General features: G+C 38.8%; 1 protein-coding gene across 1 annotated transcript in view; it reads right to left on the bottom strand.

Moving 5' to 3' along the window:
• Window positions 1–19,740, bottom strand: part of nalf1a (NALCN channel auxiliary factor 1a) — a 69,366-nt gene extending 49,626 nt beyond the window's left edge. The window contains exon 1 of the mRNA XM_027155973.2: window positions 18,617–19,740. Coding sequence (XP_027011774.1) covers window positions 18,617–19,243 — 627 coding nt within the window. The 5' untranslated portion in view covers window positions 19,244–19,740. The remainder of the gene's footprint in view (window positions 1–18,616) is intronic.
• Between the last annotated feature and the right edge of the window lie 5,919 nt (window positions 19,741–25,659).

Consider the following 25,659-nt stretch of genomic DNA (forward strand, 5'->3'; position numbering starts at 1 on the left):
TGGAAAATTGTCCGTAGTGTGTGATTGCATGAGTGAATGAGAGTGTGTGTGTGCCCTGCGATGGGTTGGCACTCAGTCCAGGGTGTATCCTGCCTTGATGCCCTATGACGCCTGAGATAGGCACAGGCTCCCCGTGACCCGAGAAGTTCGGATAAGTGGTAGAAAATGAATGAATGAATGAAATAGCAAATCAGAAAACACAACAAAAACATGACAAAAAAACCAAATAACATGACAATAACCATAAGCCAAAAACATAAAATCCAAAAAAAAAAAACACTAAATGCTTGTTGCTGTACAGTCTAAGAAACTAAGCAAACAAATAATAACTGATTGGATATACATTGTTCCTATTAAAGTGGCAGGTAAAGGTATTCCGAGTGTATTATAGATTTTTGACAAACATCTGAACGACTTGAATTAAGACCTTATGAGTTAGACACTTACTTAAAGTTAATTAAGATGTAATATGTCCAAATACTGAAGACTGACAGTCATAAAAATTCAATAGCATCAAACTGTACATGGTTTTCTTTCAGGCATAATTAATTTAGGTTCTGCCAAATTGAATTTAGTTCCACAGACAGGTTCCTCCCTTCACCCCTTATACAGGCGAGATAAAAGTGGTAAGTTTGCTATCTGAGATGGCTTTATGACCAATGCAGAATCACTCAGACTTATTTTTATGAGACTTCCTTCCTTTAGGAAAATAAAACACAGAGTTTATACATCACACAATCGCACAGAATACATTTCCTGAATTTCTATCTAAAATGGAGAAATGGGATTTTCTCTATGCAGCAGGCAGCTTCCCTGCACTCTTCTGTGTACTGTGATCACCATATCAATCCATCAATCAGGGCAATACCCTGCTCTGCTTTAGCAGAACCAGATTCTTCCTGATTCAATTTCCTCCAGCACTATAAACACTGGTTCCAGCCAATCGTAAACTGTTAAATCTGTACATTCATGAGGAGAAGAAAAAAGCACAACTGAACATATTCACTCTTTTTAAAAAAATTAAAAAAAAAAAATAAACTAATTTACGGTAGTAAAATTATATAATACACCCTGAATTCAGTTAAACGATGACTATTTTCCTGTAAAACCCTTTTAACTCTTTGTCATAAAATACTTTTACATGTTTGTTAAGTCGCTTGTTTTCTGACAGTAAATGAGACTAACACTAGCTAAACAGTATGTTAAATTTATCTAACTGATTAAATTGTTGTTCTATTATTTACACAGAACAAAACAGTATAAAGTATTATTATATTAGAATTATTATTATTATTCAATTTTTACTGTAATAATTGAACATTAGAATGATAAAATATATAAATATCTTTAATTAAAATATAAAATATTATAAATATTAGTTAATACATGCTATATTATTATTATTATTATTATTATTATTATTATTATTATTATTATTATTATTATTATTATTCACATAGTATATCTATTTACAATAACATTATAACTATAATATAAAGCTATTTGGAATTTATTTGTTTTACACTTGATAAATGTCATTTATCAGGACTCCTGCTCCCAAACTTTTCCCCATTTTTTGTAATATTTTTAATAATGTAGTTCCTTGTCTTTTCTGATGAACAGGGTCCCTTATAAACTGCTCCAAAGCTGTAATGCTCAGGGCAAAAATGATATTAGAGGAAACTGAAGCAAGAAGAGGAAAATCGTAATTCATTACATTTACGGCATTTCGCACCCAGAGTGACTCATATTTTTTTATTTCATTTTAAACACCTGAGCAATTGAGGGTTAAGGGCCTTGCTCAGGGGCCCATTAGTGGTTTGGGGAGCCTGGGACTTGAACTCATGACCTTTTAAGCAGTAGTCCAACACCTTATCCAATAGGCTACCACATCCCTCAAGTCTTAGCCAGAAGCACAACGAAAGCAATGGCTTTTGAATTCTATGGCTTTTGCACAATTTCTAGAAGGCTCTTTTTCTTCACTTCACACACACTCACACTGAGTTGAATTGAAGTTACCGGGATGGACTTCTGAATCAATTAGTCCTGTCTTTGCCATGCCTCAGTCTACCTCCTGTATCTATTTCTTTATTTCTTCTATTTACTTCTCATTCATTTCAAAGTAGTCATTAAAGAACACTGACATTAAATTCAAACTACATCTGAATTTCCAGAAAGAAACTGAAACCTTTTTTTAGATCCAAATGTTCAAAATTCCTCTCTCTCAACTTCAGATCACTAAGCTTCTCTTTGTGCATAAAAAGAGATGGTATCTGATGGTAAGAATAAAGAAACATGAGCCAATCTCCTGTGGGTTTGTCCGATGCAGTGTTGATTGTCTTCCCTTTAAGGACATGCAAAAAAAAAAAAACATGCACGAGGACTAATGGCTGATTACAGAGGAGATAAAGCGCTGCACTGATGTATGCAGTTGAGCATGAGGTTTACTAGGAAAACCACTAGAACATAAATCCGTACTTTTTTCAGTCATCACTTCTCAGGTATCACCACATGGTAGATTATTGTATAAAATATGCAGTCACTATTTATCAACTCTCTACCTTTTTAGTAACAACACATTTGTATTAATAAGTCTAGTGTTAGCAACTTTGAAAAATTTTTTAAAGAAGAACCCTAAAAATTTCAACAGAGAACGCAAAACTTTCATAAGAGCTTCAAATCAGAATCTTTTATAAAGCTAGAATTATAAACTATCCAAAGAACCCTTGAGTAATATGGGGTTTGAGAAAACAGTACAACGTAACCCCAATTCATTTCTGTATGTGAAAACACTTTCTAAACGATCTAAAGCTTTCTTAGAAGTCTAGGTCTCTCAATAAAAGCATATAATCTTGCTTATCTTGTGTGAGGCAGTTTGTATCCCAGACATTCAATACCATTGACTTTCACATGTAGAATTCCCTGCAACCCAAGTTAGGTTTGACACATGGATTAATTCCAGAAACCAACAGCAAAACAGATATGCATGTGTTAAGACAGTAAATTAGAGATCAGCAGATCCAAAATGGAGGGTTCTAATTATACAATTGAATCATCATGCTTCCTGATGATGTGTTTTACAGTATAATAGCATTATAAAGTTACAAATTGCCAGGACTACACCTTGGGTTTATGACCTCGGGAGAATCTGTCAGCTGTCTATGTAGAACCAACATATATGATGTTCTGGCCACTCTTAACACCTTTCTACCAACCGAACTATCACTCACTTGATGTTTTTTTTTTTTTTTCAATTTCATTATTTTTATTTTTTTTGCAATTCTAGCCTCCCTAGTGTCAACGACCATACTAGAGTTAAAGTCACAGTGATGAATTGTTTTGATCCATTCTGATGTTTGATGTGAACATTAACTGAAGCACTTGACCTGTATCTGTATGATTGTGTATTCGCTGTGCCATACAATTGGCTGGTTAGGTAATATAGGTGATCCTAATTGATTTAGTTCACCAACTCAGCATGCTGGGGGAAAATCCATGGGATTAGAGAGCTCTTCGTTCTCTGTCTTCACAGATATCATTTTCATTTTCAATACAACACGTAACACAAGCCTATTGTGTTAGGATAGCTGCATTGCTATCTTATCATTGAGGATTTGTGCAGTAGTGGATAAGTCTTGCTCAGCTGCATTGGATTTACACAGGCACCTAATCACTAGACTGAAGTTCTTGGTCCTTGCATGAGTTCAGATGAGCTAAAACATGTCCTACACTTCCACATCTTCACAAAAGCACATCCAGTGCTCTGCAGACTCTAGAGATTTTTTTAGTGCCGATATAGAGCACCTGAGGGAACATTGTGCACCCTGAACGTGCTCCAGCTGGTTGAACAGAAAAGGATGAGAGGTCGCTTACGCTCTGATGGAACAGTTTTCTCTGAATATACGACGATGTTAGTATTTTGGTGCACTGATCAAAAAGAAAGGATCGGGAATAAAATGGATGCAAATATATTTACAAGGTATTAGAACTTTTTGCTGCTTAATACTTCATGCTGATATACTGAGAAATTATGGTTTTCTTATCTAAGGTAAAATTCAAACACAAAAATTGATATATAACAGTGCCACGGACTGCATACTTGCAGATGATGTAAATCTCTGGTATATGACAGTGTACAGTTTAAAGCACTTACTAAACATGCCACAAAATAAACCTCTGTAGGAACGATTAAGGAAAAGAGGATGTCAGATTCCCCCACTGTGCCAGTGGGGGGCATAAAACATTGCTCCGCTGTGCCATATGAGCCACGAAAGGGGGTGCCTGGCTGCAAGCGTCTAGATGGCAGTCAAAATCCTATGAGAAATGGTCCCACTGGATCAGAGTGCTATGGACTAAGAGTCAGATGAATGATGAATTCAAACTCTTAAATGACTCAGACATGTATTTTAAGGCTGAATTGTCACAGAGAATTTTATAGTGGAACATTTGACACTGTGTAATACTGTAATTCAGTTGTCTATATCTACTTGGAGATCATACTTAATCATGCAGCATTTAATTTTAACCAAACAACTATTTTATGATTAGAGAGTGCATTCAGTTTGCAGTAAAATATCACACAGTTAACTGGACATCTAGCATTTTAGGCATGGGTGAAATGGACATTTACAAAATAGTGTGTAGTTTTTATTTAGCAACCATTCTAGCTGTACACAAATCCATGTTAAGTTTATATGCTAGTACAGAATGTAACGTAAAACACTGAAATTCATCTTGAATCAGTTAGAGTTAGTGGTGGCTCATCTGTTAAGGATTTGAGCATCAATTGAGATTGTTCAAATTTCAGCACTTCCAAGACACCATGGGTGGGTTTTGTAAGTGTCTTTGGATAAAAGAGTCAGGCAATTATAGTGGATTCTGACTTATAATGTATTTATAAATCATGATACTGAATTATAATTACAAGTATTAATTTTAAATTCTGCTAGTAAATTACTATAAAAAAAAATTTGGGAAAATGTACAGTATAGCACATTTAGTACTTTACTGGCAAGGAGCTAAATTCTATAATAAACAGTGTTACGATGCACAAGTGTTACAACATAGACCCGAGGTACTATAGCCCGTAGAGTCTTTCTCACATCTAGGTTCAAAGCAAACTGAAGGTTAGCTGCATGGTCCTCTCAGCAACAAAACAAAGACACTATGAAACTGATTTTCCATTTATCTTATATGTCTCTCCTTGGAAAGCTATGGAAGCTAAAAAATATGTGGACCAAATACAATCAATGCATGAGTGGTATAAATAGTCTGTGTTTTCCTGCATCTGAAGAATTGGACCAATCATATAAATATCTTAAAATTATAACAAAGTTTTCATATTAGAAATAATGTGTAGCTGGGTGTACTAAGATGGTGCATCCTAAGCCAGATACCTATATGCTATTTTACACCATTTTGTAGTATAAATACTGTGAGTCATGTGTTCATACTGCAAATTACAACAACAATTTTTTGCATGGATTTGCTCAATTTTTCTTTTATCAATAGAAAATGCAAAGTATTGAATGTTGGACACATGGACTCCATGGTCAAAACATTGCTTGCATAGTAGAAGAGGGGAGGGTAGACTATAGATGAAAAAAAAACATCTTAAAAGAATACATCAACAATTTGTTGAAAGACATGATAGGTGGAATGTGTGCATTTGTGTTGTTCAATGTTTTACTTGGGCATTTGTTGACTTACTTGCCACCAGACATGGTAGCTCAGTGGTTAAGATGTTAGCCTATTTAGCAGAAGGCTGTGAGTTCAAGTCCCAGGACTGCCATGCTGCCACTGTCGGGCCCTTGAGAAAAAGCTAAACTACTCAGTTGTATCTAAGTCATTCTGGTTAAGGATCATTTTGTCATTCTGGTTGTCAAATGGCATAAATGGCATGTGCACATTGTTTGTGTTTAATACACATATTGACCTGAAAGATGGGCTGTTCTTAATGATAAAGGTGTCTATATTTCAGTTTTCCATATACAGTAGGCTTAGGGTTACTGTACCTTTCATTTGTCCTTAACAAATAACAAAATAAACCTACATCCATGTAAGAGAGAAGAAGAGTACTGACACAGAGATATATCAGATCGAAATAAGATCTACATCCCTGCTACAAAGCATTATGATCTACTGTAATTTATTAGATCTACTGTAACTATTTCAGTAATGTATGTTGAAGTGCACTTTCTTTTTCTAATATTGCAAATCACTTTACCTACATTGTGCAACGGCAAGTGTTCATAGCAGCTCAGTTCCAGGGCTTCACAAGCTCTGGAGTTTCTAGTAGGCACTGGTGTGATATATATGATATGGACGTCTACTGTATGGCATGTGGGGAAAGACAATTAGTATTCTGGAACAAGTATTCCAGTGGTTGTTTAAGTGACAAAGTTGCACTTCAGCATTACTTCAAGCTAGCAATGAAGCCTCACAGGAATAATAATAACATGTTTGACTCATGTGAACTGGGTTGGAATTATCCACCTTAGTTTTCTACAACACAGAGCCCTGCAGTAGTCTTCTCAGCGGGTATGATGGTGTGCAGTTTAGCAAACCGGCCATCAACGCTGCTGGGGATGTGATCACCATCATTAACACCACTTACCAGACATGTTATAGACAGGTGAAATAGCTTTAGCTCAAACTATGCTCTCTCTCTCTCTCTCTCTCTCTCTCTCTCTCTCTCTCGCTCTCTCGCTCTCTCTCTCTCGCTCTCTCTCTCTCTCTCTCTCTTACACACAGCACTGTGTTTTATATTTCTTATTGCACACCAGACTAAGAAGAACCAAGGCATCTAATTTTTTATAATAATTTTTTTTTAATAATAATATATATAATAATAATAAATGCCAAAATAAAATCACGTTGCAAATTTTACAGCATATAAATTAATTGAAATAAATTAGAAAATATAAGAAGATTTTGTAATTTCCATTAAATTACTGGTGTCTAGCTTTTCCAAAACAAGTACGCGATTCAGCTTCAGCTGTGTTTCTCTGCTTTTTGGTGAGATCTAACTGGACAATCTTTAGCAAAACGTTTGGTCATCAGCTGGCAGAACTCGCTCATGATGTGGACTCAGGAATTGAACCAAGCAGTAGAGCAGATATACATATGAAAAGAAACTGAATAAGTTGAGAGTATTAAACATGATCCAGACGGATTCTCCTCTGTTAAGGCTTTATTACATGCAGTTCTGTTATTATTCACCTGAAGGCCAGGCTTTATAATTTACAATTTATTTATAGTCTCTACTCTGATTGGTGAACTCACTACAAAAAAGTAGACAATAAAAAAAGGAGTCTGGGGTCAAAATTGGTGATGGTAAGTTCTCAGCAGTCCATCAAGAGTGCTGATTATCTATGCATTTGTGAGCAGGGAAATGTTTTTAGATAAGTATAGTTAAATACCCACCTATCTCTGGAAAATTGTCTGTAGTGTGTAAGTGTATGAGTGAATGAGAGTGTGTGTGTGTGCCCAGTGATGGGAAGGGTGTATCCTGCCTTGATGCCCGATGACGCCTGAGATAGGTACAGGCTCCCCATGACCCGAGAAGTTCGAATAAGTGGTAGAAAATGAATGATTGAATGAATGAATGAATGAATGAATGAATGACTGAATGAAATACCCGCTTTACTTAATTTAATTTTAGAGTTGTTTATTGCCTAATCTTGCCTAAGTATACCACATTGCATGTTAATACATTGACTTCTAATTAGATATAATTAGATAGTATATTACAGGTAACAAAAAGGGATGTGGTAGCTCAGTGTTTAAGGTGTTGGACTACTCATCGGAAGGTCATGAGTTTGAATCCCAGGTCCACCAAGCTGCCACTGCAGGGCCCCTGAGCAAGGCCCTTAACCCTCAATTGCTCAGGTGTATAAACTGAAATAAAAATGTAAGTCACTCTGGATAAGAGTGTCTGCTAAATGCTGTAAATGTAAAACTTCAATGGTAAAAATGAATGAAACCAAGGTAATGAAGCTTCAGTGGGAAAATGCAGTCACATTCTGTTTTTTCCTCTTCTTTTGAAATCTGTATATTAAATGTAGTTCAGAAAAATACAGTGCTCCATATTCTGTATGTAACCAATTGCAAATTCACCGCTTACCTTTCACAGGGTCGAGCCTGTTGTCTATCCCAGGATTCTATACACATGGTGGGAGACACCCTGGATGGGGTACCCCACAATCACACACACACACACACACACAGTCACACACTGTAGACAATTTAGAGATGACATTCAGCCAACAACACATGTATTTGGTCTGGGAAAGTAAACTGGAGTTCACGGAGGAAACCCCCAAAGCACAGGCAGAAGATGCTAAATCTGTTTACACAGGGTGGAGGTGGGAGTCGAACCCCATCCCCAGAGGTGTATACGGATGGTAGCCACTAATCAGCATGCCCCATACATAAGAAAGTGTTCCACTAAACATAGCACACATACATATGCAACAGATTTTCAAGTCGACAGTGTTGTATTTGCCCATAACTATGCTGTGGTTGGATGACTGTGCAGTTAGGAACATAAGTAACCTTGTTAAACAGTGTGGAATTGATATAAGGTGTGAAATCTTTTTTTACCCAAGGAGTGAGTCTCCTGCTAAATGCCAGGCAGCTAGCAAAATATCTGCAGACATAAAAGCTGAACTAGAAACTTGTAATACAGTAAATGATGTTAAATATTTGGTATGTTATTTGGTTAAAGAGAGATCTTTCACTTTTTTCTAGTTTGGCTTCAATCCAATCAGACACTAATTAAACGTTTGGGTTATTCAACCAGATTTAATACCAATTTCCTGTATATTATGCTTGTGAACTTATGACTAATCCGTCAATTTGATTTAAATTATATCTCAAACCTTGAATTGAATTTGTTTAATACATCCTTTTTATTAAGGAGAATTCCTTCAGATGTGTTAAAACTCATTTTTAGTACTTGAAACAATGAAACACTGGTGATTTCCTTGTTTCTCCAAGTTAATCTATTTGTGTAATACATTTTAAATGCATTATAGCATTAGTAACATTTTGAGCAGATCGTATGATTTGGACATATTTAAAAGCTCAAATCTACCAAAACCTCATAATAATAAAATAAGGATTGTCAATCACATAGATTGGGATTCACTGCAAATTTGACCATTAAACCCGGTGTGTCATGCTCCGCTGTTAGATGCTTGAGAAGGTGACTTAAGATTGACCTCTAACTCACCGTGGCTGATTAATTTTCTGTACTCAAGCCTGTTTTAATGCACAAGCTTACCAGTGTTTAAATGGCTGTGCTCCACATGGGGAAAAGGTCCTCAAGATGAGAATTTGAGTAAAATCACTGCTTGTCTGTACGTAACAGATAGATGCTGTCTTTCTAATTGCATGAGCTAAGAATGGAGGTGTCTTAAAGAGGGTAGGGGAGAACCTACGCCGTCTGTCTGCTATCATGTGCACCAAGAGTGCTAATGATCAATCTCAAAATAGCTAAATCCAAAAAAAAGATAAATCCAAAAAACAAAGTCTGTTCAATACACCACAGAAGAGTGGACTATAAAAATGAGAAGACAGAATATTTATCTTTATTGAATGCTTTATTCTGGTCAGGATCACATTGGTACTGGAGCCGATCCTATGACATGATGATGCTAGATAAACTGTATAAATACACGGATGAGACACTATTCAGGTTTAGGTCTAATTTTGAGCTTAACTTAGGTTCAAAAGTCTACATAAACAATTCATGATATGGAGTCATCTATCAGAAGTATTCCTGCCATTATTTACCATAAAGGACTACTTCAGCACTTCCAGAAGAATGCCATAAACCTTCATAAACACAAGTCTGAAAGCAACAGGAATCGGTTGTCTTGAAAACCGCATTTGTCAATTCTTTTGTCAAGTTGACATAACACCTACAGACAGGTGACAAATGAAAGAATAAGCAACATGAAGTGTCTTAGTAAGGTGTTAGGCCATTACTGGCTGCCAGAACAGCTTTGATACATTTTGGGCAATTCTATAGGTCATGTCATATCAATCTGGAATGATTGACAGATTTTTCTTATCTTAATGTTAATATCAGGGGGCACGGTGGCTCAGTGGTTAGCACGTTCGCCTCACACCTCCAGGGTTGGGGGTTCAATTCCTGCGTCTGTGTGTGTGGAGTTTGCATGTTCTGCCCGTGCCTCGGGGGTTTCCCCCGGGTACTCCGGTATCTCCCCCCCAGTCCAAAGACATGAATGGTAGGTTGATTGGCATCTCTGCAAAATTGTCCATAGTGTGTGAGTGACTGAGAGTGTGTGTGCCCTGCAATGGGTTGGCACTCCGTCCAGGGCGTATCCTGCCTTGATGGCCAATGATGCCTGAGGCTCCCCGTGACCTGAGAAGTTCGGATAAGCACTAGAAAATGACTGAATGAATGAATGAATGAATGAATGAATGAATGAATGAATGTTAATATCAGTGTTATACAGAAACGTTATATGTTAATATTAGCATGATAAGTACACGAGACACTGCAGAGCCAATTTATAAAATGCTCACCTTTGTCATTATTTTAAGATTGGTCTCAGTTAGCGAGCTACATCACAATATCACCGTTACATGCATAAGCACACTTCTAAAAGAAGACTGGAAAGTGTCAACATCGTGTTAACAAAAATGTCAGCGGATTCATACATTACGTCAGCTTGGTCGTTCAACTCGATGAAATGCTGATGCTTGTAGGAATATGTTTATCATTTGTCAAGCAGGGCTTACAGTATGTATGTACCGGTGTTCATAAGACTACAATGCTATTGAAATTTCACTGACATTTATCATAGGATTAATAAAATAAAGCAATCACTAATGAAGTCTTTGCTTTTGTTGTAATTCACCAAATTTAATGTGAATTTTTGTCATGTCGTCAGATAAAAGAATATCTTGGAATTAAGGTAATAATTTCATAATACAGGCCAACTTGTCTCCTTGGTGACACACATTCAAAGGTAATGTTATTCCATACCTTAGTGTGCTGACCTTCATCTTCAGCTAATTAAATAATGCTACATGGATTCTATAGCAGCAGATCACTTTATGCATTGTGTCAAATCATCCAGGTCCTTTTTTTAATGTCTGGTAGCAGTAAGTTAAGTTGCCTTGGCAAACTGCTTCATGCATTGCTTCTGCAGTAAATAATGCATGTGGCAGTGCTTATATCCTTCGCATTGGTGTGTGTATGTGTATGTCTACCTGTCTCCACTGACATCTGAGTGTGTATGTACTGTATGTGTATGCGTTTTGTTGCAGATCCTCTCTGCAGTATCCGACAGGCTCTGGGATATTGACCTTGGTGTGCCTGTGTGTTCCTCACTTGAAGGCTGCTGCAACCCATGGTGGCTTTTTGTGTGTGTGTTGTTTTTTTATGAATGAGGAAACATGCTCTGCATTTTAATGCTGCCACGGAGACCTGTCCCAAGCCCCATGCACAGAACAGAGCTCCTCCTTCTCCTTTGTCTTAATAAAAGAGATAGATGTCTGCGAAAATGTACCACCCCCTAGTGCAGGACCCATCCAATCAGGTTGTCAGCCTATAATAAAGCTGGTAATGGCTGACTTGCATGACTTCTTTATGTAAAAATGAATAGACTAATAGACTGATAGACTGATAGACTGATAGACAGATAGACACAGATAGACACATACAGACAGACAGACAGACAGACAGACAGACAGACAGACAGACAGACAGACAGACAGACAGACAGACAGACAGACAGATAGATAGATAGATAGATAGATAGATAGATAGATAGATAGATAGATAGATAGATAGATAGATAGATAGATAGATAGATAGAAAATAAAATCCCTGCACCAGCGGTGCATCATGTGCACACACACAAGTGGTTGTGTAACACTTCCCTATTGTTAGTGCTATCTATTGTAATTGCAATCAGCACTACAATTACATCACTCTTGATGGATTCAATCACATTTGAAGTGCAAATCACAGGTTGTTTGGTTTATGTACAGAGTACAATGTGTCTATCTGTCACTTATAAAGGTGATGGTGTGCAATGAAGTTAAAAAAAAAAACGTCGCACCAGACATCATAACCAAGCTCACATTATAGTGGATAAGTGAACATTATTATTACAACCACAATTTTAGCTGCTATAATAGCACAACTTTCCTAACTTTCAATTACAGTAATGTGTGTGTGCATGCCCATTACTGTAGTGATGTTTTGAAGTGTCTTCCTATAAGGCAGAGATTGTTTAGAATAACCGTTGTTCAAGTCACATTAGTTCTTTATGAACTCTATAAGCTCACCATTTAGTCATCGGAAGACAAGTACGCAAAAACAATCCCTTCCTGAGCATGCACCTGCTAAGCTGGATGCAGTCTGCATCATTAGAATGATTAAAAAGTAATCAGATTATACCCACACTCTGTTGTTTGGCAGTTATTCAGTACTGTTGCTGAATTTTTCCCTTACTTCAATACACATTCCATCCAACACAGGCACTTTCTCTAGATCTATCAAACATCCCATGTCTGCCACCTCCCTTGTTATAACAGCTTGTTTCATATTGCCTATCAGAACAGTGTGTCCACATGCATCCATGAGGGCTTTACAGATTCTGCTTTAAGAATAACAGATGAAAAAAAATACATATTTCATATGCATGCAATATTAAACCATCAAAATGACACAATGTTTAGGGAAAAAAATTTGGACGGTTAATTGTCCCTCTTGGAATGTTTGCTAAAAGTGAAGCTCTCTGTTGTAGGGTTTTACAGAACACAACAAGCTTTGTATTATTATTGTTAACAAGCTATTTATTATACAGCATTTTTATGTAGCTGCTAAACTGCACCAAGGGACATTGCAAAAATTCAAGGTAAAAATAAACTCTAGATATAATGCATTAAATGTTGTTTAGACGCATTTCCATTTATTGGGTGCTGGCTCCAGGTTATGTTTGCTTGGGGGTTTTTTTAGTTGCCATATTTTTGTCTAATGAAGGAGATTTACAAGTATGTTTTCATCTGTATGTACCCCTCTTTTCATTTTATTTAATTATATATGGTGTGAAACTAAACCCATCCAAAATAGCAAACAAACTGAAAATTAATGATTCGGATACAAACAAATAGGCATGAAAGCACCCTTACCTGTAACATCTGCACATAATTTATTTGGATTGAAATGACGGATTTTTTTGTGAATAAGCATTTGACATCTAATGATAAACTGTGACATCATCGCTAAAAATATGTCTTTTTAACATTAGATCAACGAAGACAAAAAGGTAAACAGTATTGAAAGCCAGTTTGGGTTAATTTGGCCTTGCAGGGTCTATCTGAATTATTGAGTGCTGGTGTCTCATGATAGCTTCATCCCAGTATGTTGGATGAGCCTGAGGCTTTCACTACAAAGCCTTAATATGAAACCTCAACAAAATGATGTAATGTTTGACTGCAAGCAGAGTAAACATTGGGGTTAGAAAGCCTTTATCTGTCCTCAAGATGGAAATTGGACAAGATGCTTATACTGTGCCTCAGTCATACAGTGCAGGGTTGTAAAGGGATTCTAAATTATCAAGACAATCTCTATGCAAAACTGCCAATATTTTTCATGATAGCATGTGACGTTATGATTCATACAAACTGTGACAATAGTATTTATCTTTAATAGCTATATGTTTGGATTGTATTTGGCTGAAGTTCTTAGTCGCTTTGGATAAAATTATCTGACAACTAAACAAATGTAAATGTATTTCTTATTTCTGCCACTCTGAACCACTTAAATTTGTATTTCAGGACTCTGCACTTCATAGAATAGTTGGTATGGATGCCATCATAAGGACACAGTTATGTAAAGACTTGCCATTATTAAATTACAGCTCTGGCCAAGGTACTGACCTTAAGTTTGTGTTTGTTTTTTAATCACATTGGTGTAGCCTGTGGGTGAACATGTTGTGTCATCTTCTGAAAGGAAGAAATACCTTACATTGAAATAAAAAGGTGGGAGATAAAGAACACATTTTTTTCAAAAGAAAGACAAAATGAAAAGAAACAAATAATACAATGTTTAAAGGGTTATACAGACCTTTCGTTCTGTAGTAAGGGGAATTTTCCAAATTGAAATAGACAACCTAAAATTTTCTTAGACTACAATAATTACTAGTACACTAGGACACCACTTCGGGCAATTTCAAGTTAGGAGATTTAAGAGAGGCACAGTAATGGCAGTAGCAGGTAGCACTGCTGACTTAAAGCACCAGGGTTTGATTGTGGGACTGAGTTCCTGTCTGTGCTGAGTTTTTTCTTCTAATAGTCATGTGGATTTCCTTCAGATTCTCCAGGTTTCTGCCACAGCTCCTAGTAGCTGGGTAAATTATAAGGTAATTGTGTGTATATGGTGCGCTGCAATGGACTGGCATCCCATCCTAGGTATACTCAAGCCTAGTGATCCTAGGATTCTCCAGATCCACCATGATCCAGGCCAGGATAATGTTCAAATAAATTAATTGATAGTACTCTTAAGCTGTGTCCTGGATAAAAGTATCTGCCAAATACAGTGGTACCCCACTTATCGCCCGGCTCGGACATCGACCTTTTCGCTTAGCGAACAGTTTTCGACCAAAATTTGCGCATGCTGGACGACCAAATCCCACTTATCGACCTCGACCCACGTAGCGTGAGTGGAAGGATCTTCCCAGTCTCGCCTCAGCCTTCGTGGAGAGAGCATCTATCGTAAATTAAACTTCGGTTTGTGAACAATATTAGTGTTATTTAGCGGTCAATATAATAATTTAGTGTGTGTATATTGTACATACAATACTTTGTTTAAAGTGTAAAGTCTCCTGGCAGTGAGGGCTCATCCTCCTCCAACTACTGTAACACCACCACTCAGCCTCCTCCCGCCCACTCCATCAAGCCGTCACTGCGACTTAACGAGTAAGTACAGTAAAGTACAATAATTTTTTTGGTTACTTTTGTAAAGTTTTTAATTTATATACTTTTATTTATTTATATACTTTAGACTTTTTTCTGTATTATATACAATATTATTTATGTACCTGTATTATTTTATGTATTATTTAATATTAATACTGCTAAAAACGGGGCAAATATGGTTAATTATTGGGTATTGGTGGAGGTCGGGAACGGATTAATTGGGTATCCATAATTTCTTATGGGATAATTACATTCGCTCTTCGAACCTTTTCTCATTTCGACCGGTTTTAAGGAATGGATTAATGTCGATAAGTGGGGTACCACTGTACCATATATGTAAATGTAAATAAAGCAGTTTCTGTATGTGAGTGGACAGTTGTCCAGTATTATTTGGCTAATTGAAAGAAAATGGTTATCTGATGCAAAGGCAGAAGAACAAATTGCATTCAAATTTGATAAAAAGCCTCCCGACTCGAGAGACAAATGTGGCGCTCTTCAAAAAAGTATTTAGTAAAGTCAGAGACACACTAAAATTCAAGAGTTGGCTAAAAATGGCACACTATTACGTGAGAACATGTCTGTTTGTATACTCTACTCATCTGAGGTTTTTTCCCTATAAGCAGTTGCCCCTGTTGGAGTGCACATTCAAGTGTCTGTTCCCTATTTTTAACCCCCTACCCAGTCACAGCAAGCAAATACACACACACAACACACAAAACGACAGTTCCTGCCAGTAGCTAGTCATGGAACTGAGACGGTGGCAGATTAAATCAACCTGAGGGCTGATCCGCTGTCACAGTGATTACCCATTCTCTCTGTATCACTCTTTCTCACCCTCTTTCTCTGTCATCCGCTTAATCACAGCTGTGACTGGCTACCTCTTGCAGCTTCCTGCCAGAAGCTCAGATTGACTCCTGCCACCTTCATCCATATCACTGACTCTATTGAAATTCATTAAACAGAAATGTTATACAAGGATGTGGAAAATGAACTTAGCATTTTTGCCATTATTCGAGAAAACAACTTGATGACACCTTGGTGTTCTGGCACACCAAACATACTGTATCTTTGAGCAGCATTTACCATCAATGTCAATAACAAGATCTTCAAAAATGTTGCTAAGTTTTTGTTTAACATCTTGTGTCCTATGTTTATGCTTTTTGTTACTGTGATTAACTGAGTTCTACATATTCCTGCTGACATTTAACGCTGTGTTATACCTTCTCAGGAAAACAGGGTACCAAATGTTAATTGTCACTGTACCTTTCCTTGTGCTTATACTTAAGACCTGTTAATCTGTATATTTCCTCTAAAAAAACAGTACTGGCAAGTGGGAAATGTGGTAAAAACCTGGAGAAACAATTGTGTGGGCCCTATAGGAAATTAAAAACTATAGTTTTGTACTGTTTGTTAACAGGCAACTATTAACAAACAATTAGCCTAGGCTAATATGTGGGTGTTTCAGTTGGCAATGGGCATAACTGGCATAACACCCAAATGAGCGCACAAAGCCCTGTGTGCACCATACCCTTGTAAACCCCCTGTAATGCACAGCAATTAATCTTTATCAACTGCTTCATCTTCACTGATCAGTGTTACAGTGGATCTAGAGTCCTGCAAAATCAAATAGTTGTAGATGGTAAAGAAGGGTCCAAAGCCTAATGCAAAAGCTTCCCACTGACCTTAATAACTTAGATCCATGGACATTAATATGGAGTTAGTCCCCCCTTTGCAGGTATAACTGTCTCCAATATTCTGAGAAGGTTCTCCACTAAATGTTGGAGCATGACTGAGGGGATTCACTAATTCAGCCACAGGAGAGCTTATGCACTGATGTTAAAGGACAAGGCTTAGCATGCAAACAGCGTTCCAATTTATCCTGAACATGTTAAGTGAGGTTTAGGTCTGGGTTCTGTGCAGATCATTCGAGTTCTTCCACACCAAACTTGGTAAGGCATGGTGCTCATTTGTGCACACTGGCACTGACATGCTGGAACAGGTATGGATCCCTTAGCTCTAGTGAAGTGAAATCATAATGTCACTGCATACAAACACATCCTAGGAAACTATGTGCTTCCAACATTAAAGTAACAATTTTAATCAGTGCTATGCCTGGACCTAAGTCTAACCCCAACTTTGACCTCAGTAACTAAAATAAAACGTCTGGGTTCTTAGTGTTTGATTATTTTTTTCATTAATAATAATAAAAAAAATCCTTATGGGGACAAGCCAGATATTCCTACAAGGTCAAAACTGTAAAAAAAAAATTCCTGTCCTTGTGGGGTCTCCACCAAAATTAAGAAAGATGCAAACACACACTCACACACACTCTCACATGTACATGAAGGCCATCTTGTTTTCATTAAAAGGCAACACTGATTCTAGAGCTATGATGATAGCCTACAATTAGGATAAGCTAAATTGTTGCCATTAAGCTAATGAAGTCTTAAATCGCGAGCTGATAGTAAACATAGATTAAATGTTTTTACGCTCCATTATATGCCCACATACGATCGGGTAATTTTGTAGTTTTCAGCACCATGGACAGGGGATTTCTCTATCTATCTATCTATCTATCTATCTATCTATCTATCTATCTATCTATCTATCTATCTATCTATCTATATCTATCTATCTATCTCGATCACACACACACACACACACACACACACACACACACACACACACACACACACACACAAACACTTGCACAAGAATTTCTTCCTCATCAAACGGTCCAATGACAGAGCGCAGCATGTCAGCCACTCATTCAGCAGTTTACCTACTTCATTTAAAAGGCGCTTCGCTCTGCGTCTCTCAGTAACAGTAAATGTTGAACCATTTACTAATGGTGCTCAGCAACAACACCGAGAACACAGCACGATTCTTTCCCTTATCAGCGCAGTCATCTTCGTCCTTGGTTTTTAAACTCCGCGGTTACGGTGGCAATGTTAGTTATTTAACCTTAACGATGAGTTTTATGTGCGGATAAGAGGCGCGCGTGTGGATGGAGTGATGTGCAAACAAAGGCCAAATGGGGAGGGGAAGCTCTTCTAGCAGATTAGCCGCGGGAAAGCACCGGTGCCCTATTTAGTGCTACTGAAATGTACTCAAAGGTGGAGTGGTGCGGGTGTGAGCGAACACCTGGCCTGTAAAAAAGCCCTTATCCTTTCCGCACAGGCTGGAAGAACGCACGCACACACACACACACACACACACACACACACACACACACACACACACACACACACACACACACACAAACACAAACACAGACACACACCACACATACTCACATACAAAAATATCTGTTTGAAGCTGCTGGTGCACTGACACAGTAACCTTGGCCAGCTGCAACCTGATGCGCTAATTTCTGCCGTGCTTTGTACACTGTGAATGCAACAGGCAAAGAGAACTAAAATACAAAAATGCTCGACGCGGGATAGGACTTTACAACATGCAGCTCACTTCAAATGAAGTGTATTTTACGCATAGATACCACATTAGTGCATTAAATTCAATAAGCAAATCATTATCACTGGTACTTTTTTGCCTACCAAAGGGCACCCCGAGGAAATAGTAGTCAGTTACCATGACGACCAGGGACAACTCGAATAAAAACGAGGAAATTGTACCATTCACGCGCCCCTACCTTACACTCATCCATGCACGTTCGCACCGAGTACGCGGTCGTCTCAAAGCGCTCGGTCATGCTCTCGAACTCCTCGTATTTCTCCTGAGCGTGCAGGTCATAGCGCTGGTACGCCTGTACGCACAGGCTACACCTGGAAGGGTCGTCGCTTGCGAGCGCATCCACGCTGCAGTTTAAGTTGTCCGGGTTCGTCGAGCCGTACAGCAAATCCATTAGCGAATAGGCGTTGCAAAACGAGAGGTACAATTCGCTCGGGTTCACGTCTGGTCCCGAGAGGCCCTCACACAGGTGGTCCGCGTCGACGAACGTGAAGCAGCTCCTAGACGCGCCGTTCGCGTGGCACGTTTCCAGTCTCCACGCCGGTTGACTAGTGTTTCCAAGATAAATGGCGTCTCGAGGCGAAGCAATCCGGGCCGGCTCCTCGTCTCGGCTTTTGGTAAGCTTGGCCTCGGCGCAGAAGCGCGGCCGGTCAGACAGCAGCGCGGCAAAGACGACGAGCGACGCCAAGGAGAGCCGCCATCGTTGCGCCCGCTCGGAGTCTGCGGACTGCTGCTCGTTCTCGCGCGGTGCAAGCCGGTGCGTTATGCCGTCATCTCTCTGCCGAGGCTTGCGAGCGCCGCTGGTCATATTTCGGACAAGCGCAGCACCGACCGACTCCACCGTGGCGGCTTCTTTTCTGCCACTATGGTCATTTGACGTTGAGGTCCGCCTCGCGCGTCCGTTTCTTCCTCTTTCTATACCTTCACTTTCCCTCCGTGACACTGAACGGCGGCTTCCCTCCGCGATGATCTGCGATAATCAGTTAGTCCATTTGGGGGACGATGGAATTATTATTACTGCGTGCATCATCGAAGGCCCGCTCGAGAGCGCGAGAAAGAACAAGAAGTAGAAGAAGAAGAGGAAGAAGAGGCGGTCGCGTGCGCAGCAACATGGTCTCCTCGTTCTTCGTTATTCGTCACGCGCTCCACTCTTGCGCTTGGCGCAGAGCCGCCGCGGTGCGCTCGGGCCGCTGGCTCCGGTTCCGGGGTTTCTGGCTGGAAGCGCAGGGACTCGATCCGGCGCTTCCGCGTCTGCACGAGGTGGCCTCTTCCCCCTCGACGTCCGCCGCGCTCATCTTGCTCTGACGTTTACGTCGCGCGCCGCCGTCGCCGCGCGCTTTCGAATGCTTCTAGAGAACGCGAGCGTTTTACGTCATGCGCAGCATTTTGAGCTGGTACGAAGGCAAAGCTGAAAAACCGGGCAAACACGTCTACAGTGTTAAGAACACCTTAGGTTTGTATTAGTACAGGTTGACCCAAAAAATCACTGTACAGGTTCATTCACCACTAAAGGTAAACACTTTAAGTGTTTAATCAGGTGTTCATTCAGCACATGTTCATTCAAGAATGTAGGTGTTCATTCAGTATCGACGTGTTCATCCAGCACACGCTCATTCAATGCTGTAGGTGTTCATTCAGCACTAGGTATACATGTACTGTAACACTATACATGTTTATTAAACACTATTGGAGTTGATTCAGCACATGTTCATTCAATACTTTAGGTGTTCATTCGTCACGGAGGAACAATCAACACTGTCCATGATCATTCAGTACCTTAGGTCTTCTTTCAACACTTTAGATGTTTATTTAATGCTGTACACATTTATTTAGCACTTTTGGTATTTATTATATACACTGTACATTTTCATGCGGCACTTTGGGCATTTATACTACATTGTTGGTGTTTATTCAATACTGAAATTTACTGCTATAAAACATTGTTTACATCTGATCACATCTACATTTTTGAGGTACAATTTGTTTTTGCACTATTCTGTGTAAACTGGGATCTACTCCCAGGAGATCATTAGGTTCTGAAACACTCATACCCACTCGTCTGGCACAAACCATGCCACAGTCAAAGTCACTGAGATCACATTTTTACACATACAGATTTGTGTGAATATTAACTGAAGCTCCTGACCTGCATGCACAGTCAGAGGGTAATGATGTATTAAGGGTGACTTAGTATCAATGTTATAACTATAAATGCCCTTAGAATAGCCAAGATATTTCTTGAGAAAGATCCCGAGAAAATAAAGCTCGGCAATTCATACCAGCATTGCAAAACCGTAATCATCTGCAGCTTACAGTATAAAAGAACTCTATGTATAGTGTTGGTTTGGAGTGTTTCATTACCACTCAGGTACACCAGCTACATATTTAAGGAGGAGTATACATAGGAATGACTTAATCCTTGACTTAATTGGTCTAGGGTATGAAGGATAAGGTTTTAATTGTGTATTTATACACAATTGTTTTATATATTTTTACCATATTTAAGATATCAGTGTTAGAATAAAGACTACCCTGTCACACATGAAGTCTTATGAAGGTCGAGCCAAGGCACCAGGCAGATGCTGTGAGTTCCTGTTTTTCTATTTTGTCTCACAGTGGACAGCCATATGGTATAGTGTGAACCTTCTCTCACGTTCACACTGCACACACTCCCACAGACACACCTGCACACACGCACACACACACACACACACACACACACACACACACACACACACACACACACATATACATACACACACATACTTTTACCTGAAGCCTGACACATAAGAGGTTGGTAATCAACAGCATATGCTTCCTTTGCTCTGATATCTTTTGCCAAATCTCAGCATATTAACAGCGTGACCCATTTTTGCATGTAAAAACCTGAACTAGTAAAATGATCACACACTAAATTGAATTATATTAACAGTACAATAAAGTACACTGTAATACTCTTCCTGATAAAAAAAATAGGCTAGTTTATTATTATTATTGTAGAAGCACTAACACTCATGAATTGATTTAAGCAATAGAGCCGTAACTTTAAACCCAATTTCTTAATATTAAGTCATTTATTTTCAGTAATTGTTTTATCCTGATAAGGATTGGGGTGAATCCAGAGTCTATTCCAGGAGCACTGGGAAAATGGTTGGCATGGGATGCCAGTCTATTAGAAGGCACCATGAATACACACGTTCATACAATCATTCACAGAGTATTAAATCTACCTACTGGCATATTTTTGGGAGGCAGAATTCCAATACTAGAGCAAACTGAAATCTACCATTTAAATTCTGATTCTGAACCGTTTTGGGATAAAAGTCACTTATTTATTTAAAAGTCAGTCGAATTTGTACCATTCATTATGACAGCAGGAAAAAAAAATGACATACCGCATTTTGTATCTGTCTGACTGGTTGACTAATAGTAGTACAGCATGTGCAGGTGGTAATCTACAACCATTAACTTCTAAATGGACATAAAGGACAATCATAAGAGAGAGTTCTGTTCAATGACTTTAATTCAGCAATCACAATGCAATCAGTGCATAACAAATTGGCAACACTTCTTGCAGCACCACCATTCTGATCTTCAGTGTTCCCCAAAGCTGTGTGCTCAGTCAACTGCTTTTTGTGTTGGTGATACAAGACTACTGTATGCTGCTGAGCATAAGGTCAAACCACATAATCAAGCTTGCTTTTTTCAACAGAAGGGAAAATAATTGAAACACAATCAAGGTTTCTTTCAATCCTCTTTCCTGATGCAAACAGGCCTCTCAATGCAGCAATGCCCCTGAAACATAGATCTTATTCAACACTCCATGTTAAATCTTTATTCTGTTCTTAGACATTTTCATTTGTCAATTTCTCAGTCCTGGGGGCACAGTGGCTTAGTGGTTAGCACGTTTGCCTCACACCTCCAGGGTTGGGGGTTCAATTCCCGCCTCCGCCTTGTGTGTGTGGAGTTTGCATGTTCTCCCCGTGCCTCGGGGGTTTCCTCTGGGTACTCCGGTTTCCTCCCCCGGTCCAAATACATGCATGGCAGGTTGATTAGCATCTCTGGAAAATTGTCCGTAGTGTGTGAATGAGAGTGTGTGTGTGCCCTGCGATGGGTTGGCACTCCGTCCAGGTTGTATCCTGCCTTGATGCCCGATGACGCCTGAGATAGGCACAGGCTCCCCGTGACCCCAGAAGTTCGGATAAGCGGTAGAAAATGAATGAATTTTCTCAGTCCTCACTACAACTGAAAAATAATTTGCGTTTTCAAATTTATCCACTTGGAAGAGTGTTTTCAAGTCATATTTATCCAGATTAAAGTGGACAAAACCTTTAACTAATCGACTAGTACACTTACTTAAGTCTGGCCATAAGAAACTATTACTGCAGCCAACTACAAACATTCTTTTACTAATCTCTTCTCAATCTCACTGGCATTATCACATTATATTTATATCACTTCATATGAAGCATAGTTTTTTTTTTATTCCACTCCCACCCAATTCTGAAGGAATTCCTTCCACAGTTGTTTCCATAGTGAATTCCATCATATATTCCATCAATGCTGAGTGAGAGAAGGCATTTAAAACCATGGACTGCATGTCACTGTCCAAAGCCACTCACTAGTTTACATGAAATTTTAACTTGTTTTTTAGACGCTATAGTAAATATCAGTATTTCTCTCTTTTTTCCACTATTTTATTTCCACTTTCTCTCTTTTTCCACTATTAAATAATATACCTGAAATACATTGGTTTTAGAAGATTCTAGACCGTTGCATGACATTTGAGCATTGGAGAGAGAGAGAGAGAGAGAGAGAGAGAGAGAGAGAGAGAGAGAGAGAGAGAGAGAGAGAGAGAGAGAGAGAAATAAACCTCACTGTTTCCTATTGAATGATGCAGTGCCTTTGAAATTGGCATGTAGATTTTGGCCCAGATCTGTAGAATATGTGTGTGTGTAAGTGTGTGTGTAAGTGTGAGTGAGTGTGAGTGAGTGAGAGTGTGTGTGTGTGTGTGTGTGTGTGTGTGTGTGTGTGTGTGTGTGTGTGTGTGTGTGTGTGTGTGTGTGTGTGTGTGTGTGAGTGAGTGAGTGAGTGAGTGAGTGAGTGAGTGTGTGTGTGTGTGTGTGTGTGTGTGTGCATGTGTGTGTGTGTGTGTGTGTGTGTGTGTGTGTGTGTGTGTGTGTGTGTGTGTGAGTGAGTGAGTGAGTGAGTGAGTGAGTGTGTGTGTGTGTGTGTGTGTGTGTGTGTGTGTGTGTGTGTGTGCATGTGTGTGTGCGCACCCACCCAACTTTAATAAAGACAGAAAAGAGCTGATCAAAAAAGACACAGGGTCATTGCATACTTGATGTTGCATGACTCTTTCATGATGTCCTCATGAGATCTTCATATCTTCAAGGACATTTTTGAAGGTCAGGGGATCTATGCGTTTTAAAGTCCTTAAGTATTAACTACAGGTATTGTGGTTTACCTGTCAGGATGTCTAATTGGTGATTAAAATAATTGATCTATTATATAAATATATACAGTATATTGCAGGAAAATACCCTTGGCATTATAGACTGCACACTATTTGATCACTGACTATACAGTTGAAATACATTTACAGGGCTTATTGTCACCAAATGGTAGACCTTAATCTTTTATCCAGTCAGGAATGTGGGATTGTGTGCAGGGACATCTTGGGGACTTGCCTTATTCTGACGTGAAATAATAAAGAGCAGGATATTATAACCTGAGGGTCACTGAAACATTTATGTCATAATGGTGAACTTTCTGGTCAAGCATACCAAACAGGATTATTGGAGACCATATTGCATACATATTTTAGCTGTTCACTTTAGGTAGACAGTTAAAATGCAACAGGAAATCCAATCTAATCTAATCTACCCGCACACAATTGTGCTGCCAAGAGTATACTGTACCGTGGATGACATTGCCTACATTATAATGCAAAATATCTTATAACAAGGTCATATCAGGGTTAAGAATGAATGGAAGATAGAATCTTATACTGTATAATATAAATGCTAAGGTCATAATATAATATGTCTCCTGTTATATGCATTTAGATTGTATGATCATGCAGCCTGATCATGTACTTACGTCATACATATTCACTGCTCAATTGAATCTACAAAATATAAATAATAGATTTATTTATACTGCTTAGCATTGTGTATGCAGGTCAAGGTGTTGTGTATGCAGGCCACAAGGTTTGATGTTTTGCACATTAGGAGATGCTTTTCTGCTCAACACAATTGTAAAGATCGATTATTTGAGTTACATGGCAGATGTAAGCTCTAGACACAGTTGTTTGTATTCAAATTTCATAAACAGATTTGTCCTCTCTTGTCTAACCTGTACTGAAACAGCCAGCAGTCTGATGCCACAGCACACGGGGTTGGCACAATCCAGCATATACTGTAACCATATAGAAAACCATTCAGGCTGCTAAATTGTATGTCCATTGTACGAAATCACATTTAAACAACTACAATGGCAGACTATGGGAAGATAAAAAAAAAAAACAGGCCTGAATAAAAACAGGCCTGAGAGCAAATGTGCAGATGAAAGTGGGTCATCTGTTCATGTTGATCTTGTTCCAAAGGCCACAGCACTTCCATTATAGGCCATATCACTTCCATCATCCAAAATATGCCGACAGAGCACGGGTGAAAAAGCAGAAGCTTGTATGCCCAGAATAATCAAATTATGTGCCTGGGCTATAGTGGTGGATCACATTTGATCTCCACATTCACTCCAAACTCCAGACATTTTGATTTCCATTCAAATATTAATTTCCCATTTTTGATTGACCAATGATTTAGAAAATGTTGTTATTTCACAGATATAAGGTGACATTCCATTGATTTGCTCGCTTCAATCATAGTGCAGCATATTCACATTAGCGTCATAGTTATTCTTGCACATAATGGTAAAAAAAAAGGCTTTTAACTGTAACAAGTGCTAATCGATGCCCATTGGGGCCAGAACTTGCTTCATCAAGCAAGAGTCACACCTGCTTCCACCTGTTTAATCAGTTGTTCTTGTCTTTCAGTAGACTCAGGTGTGAATTCTGCTTGGTTGGAATGAAAACAAACCCACACCAACCCTTAAGATTGGACACATTTGAGTTAATGTCTGTACATTAGATATGCATGTGTGCCATTGTGAGTTGTTTTCCACACAAATTGTAAGAAAACTGACTCCCCCTTTTCAATGTTT

This window comes from Tachysurus fulvidraco, chromosome 18, assembly GCF_022655615.1.
Source record: "Tachysurus fulvidraco isolate hzauxx_2018 chromosome 18, HZAU_PFXX_2.0, whole genome shotgun sequence".
Classification (NCBI taxonomy): Eukaryota; Metazoa; Chordata; class Actinopteri; order Siluriformes; family Bagridae; genus Tachysurus; species Tachysurus fulvidraco.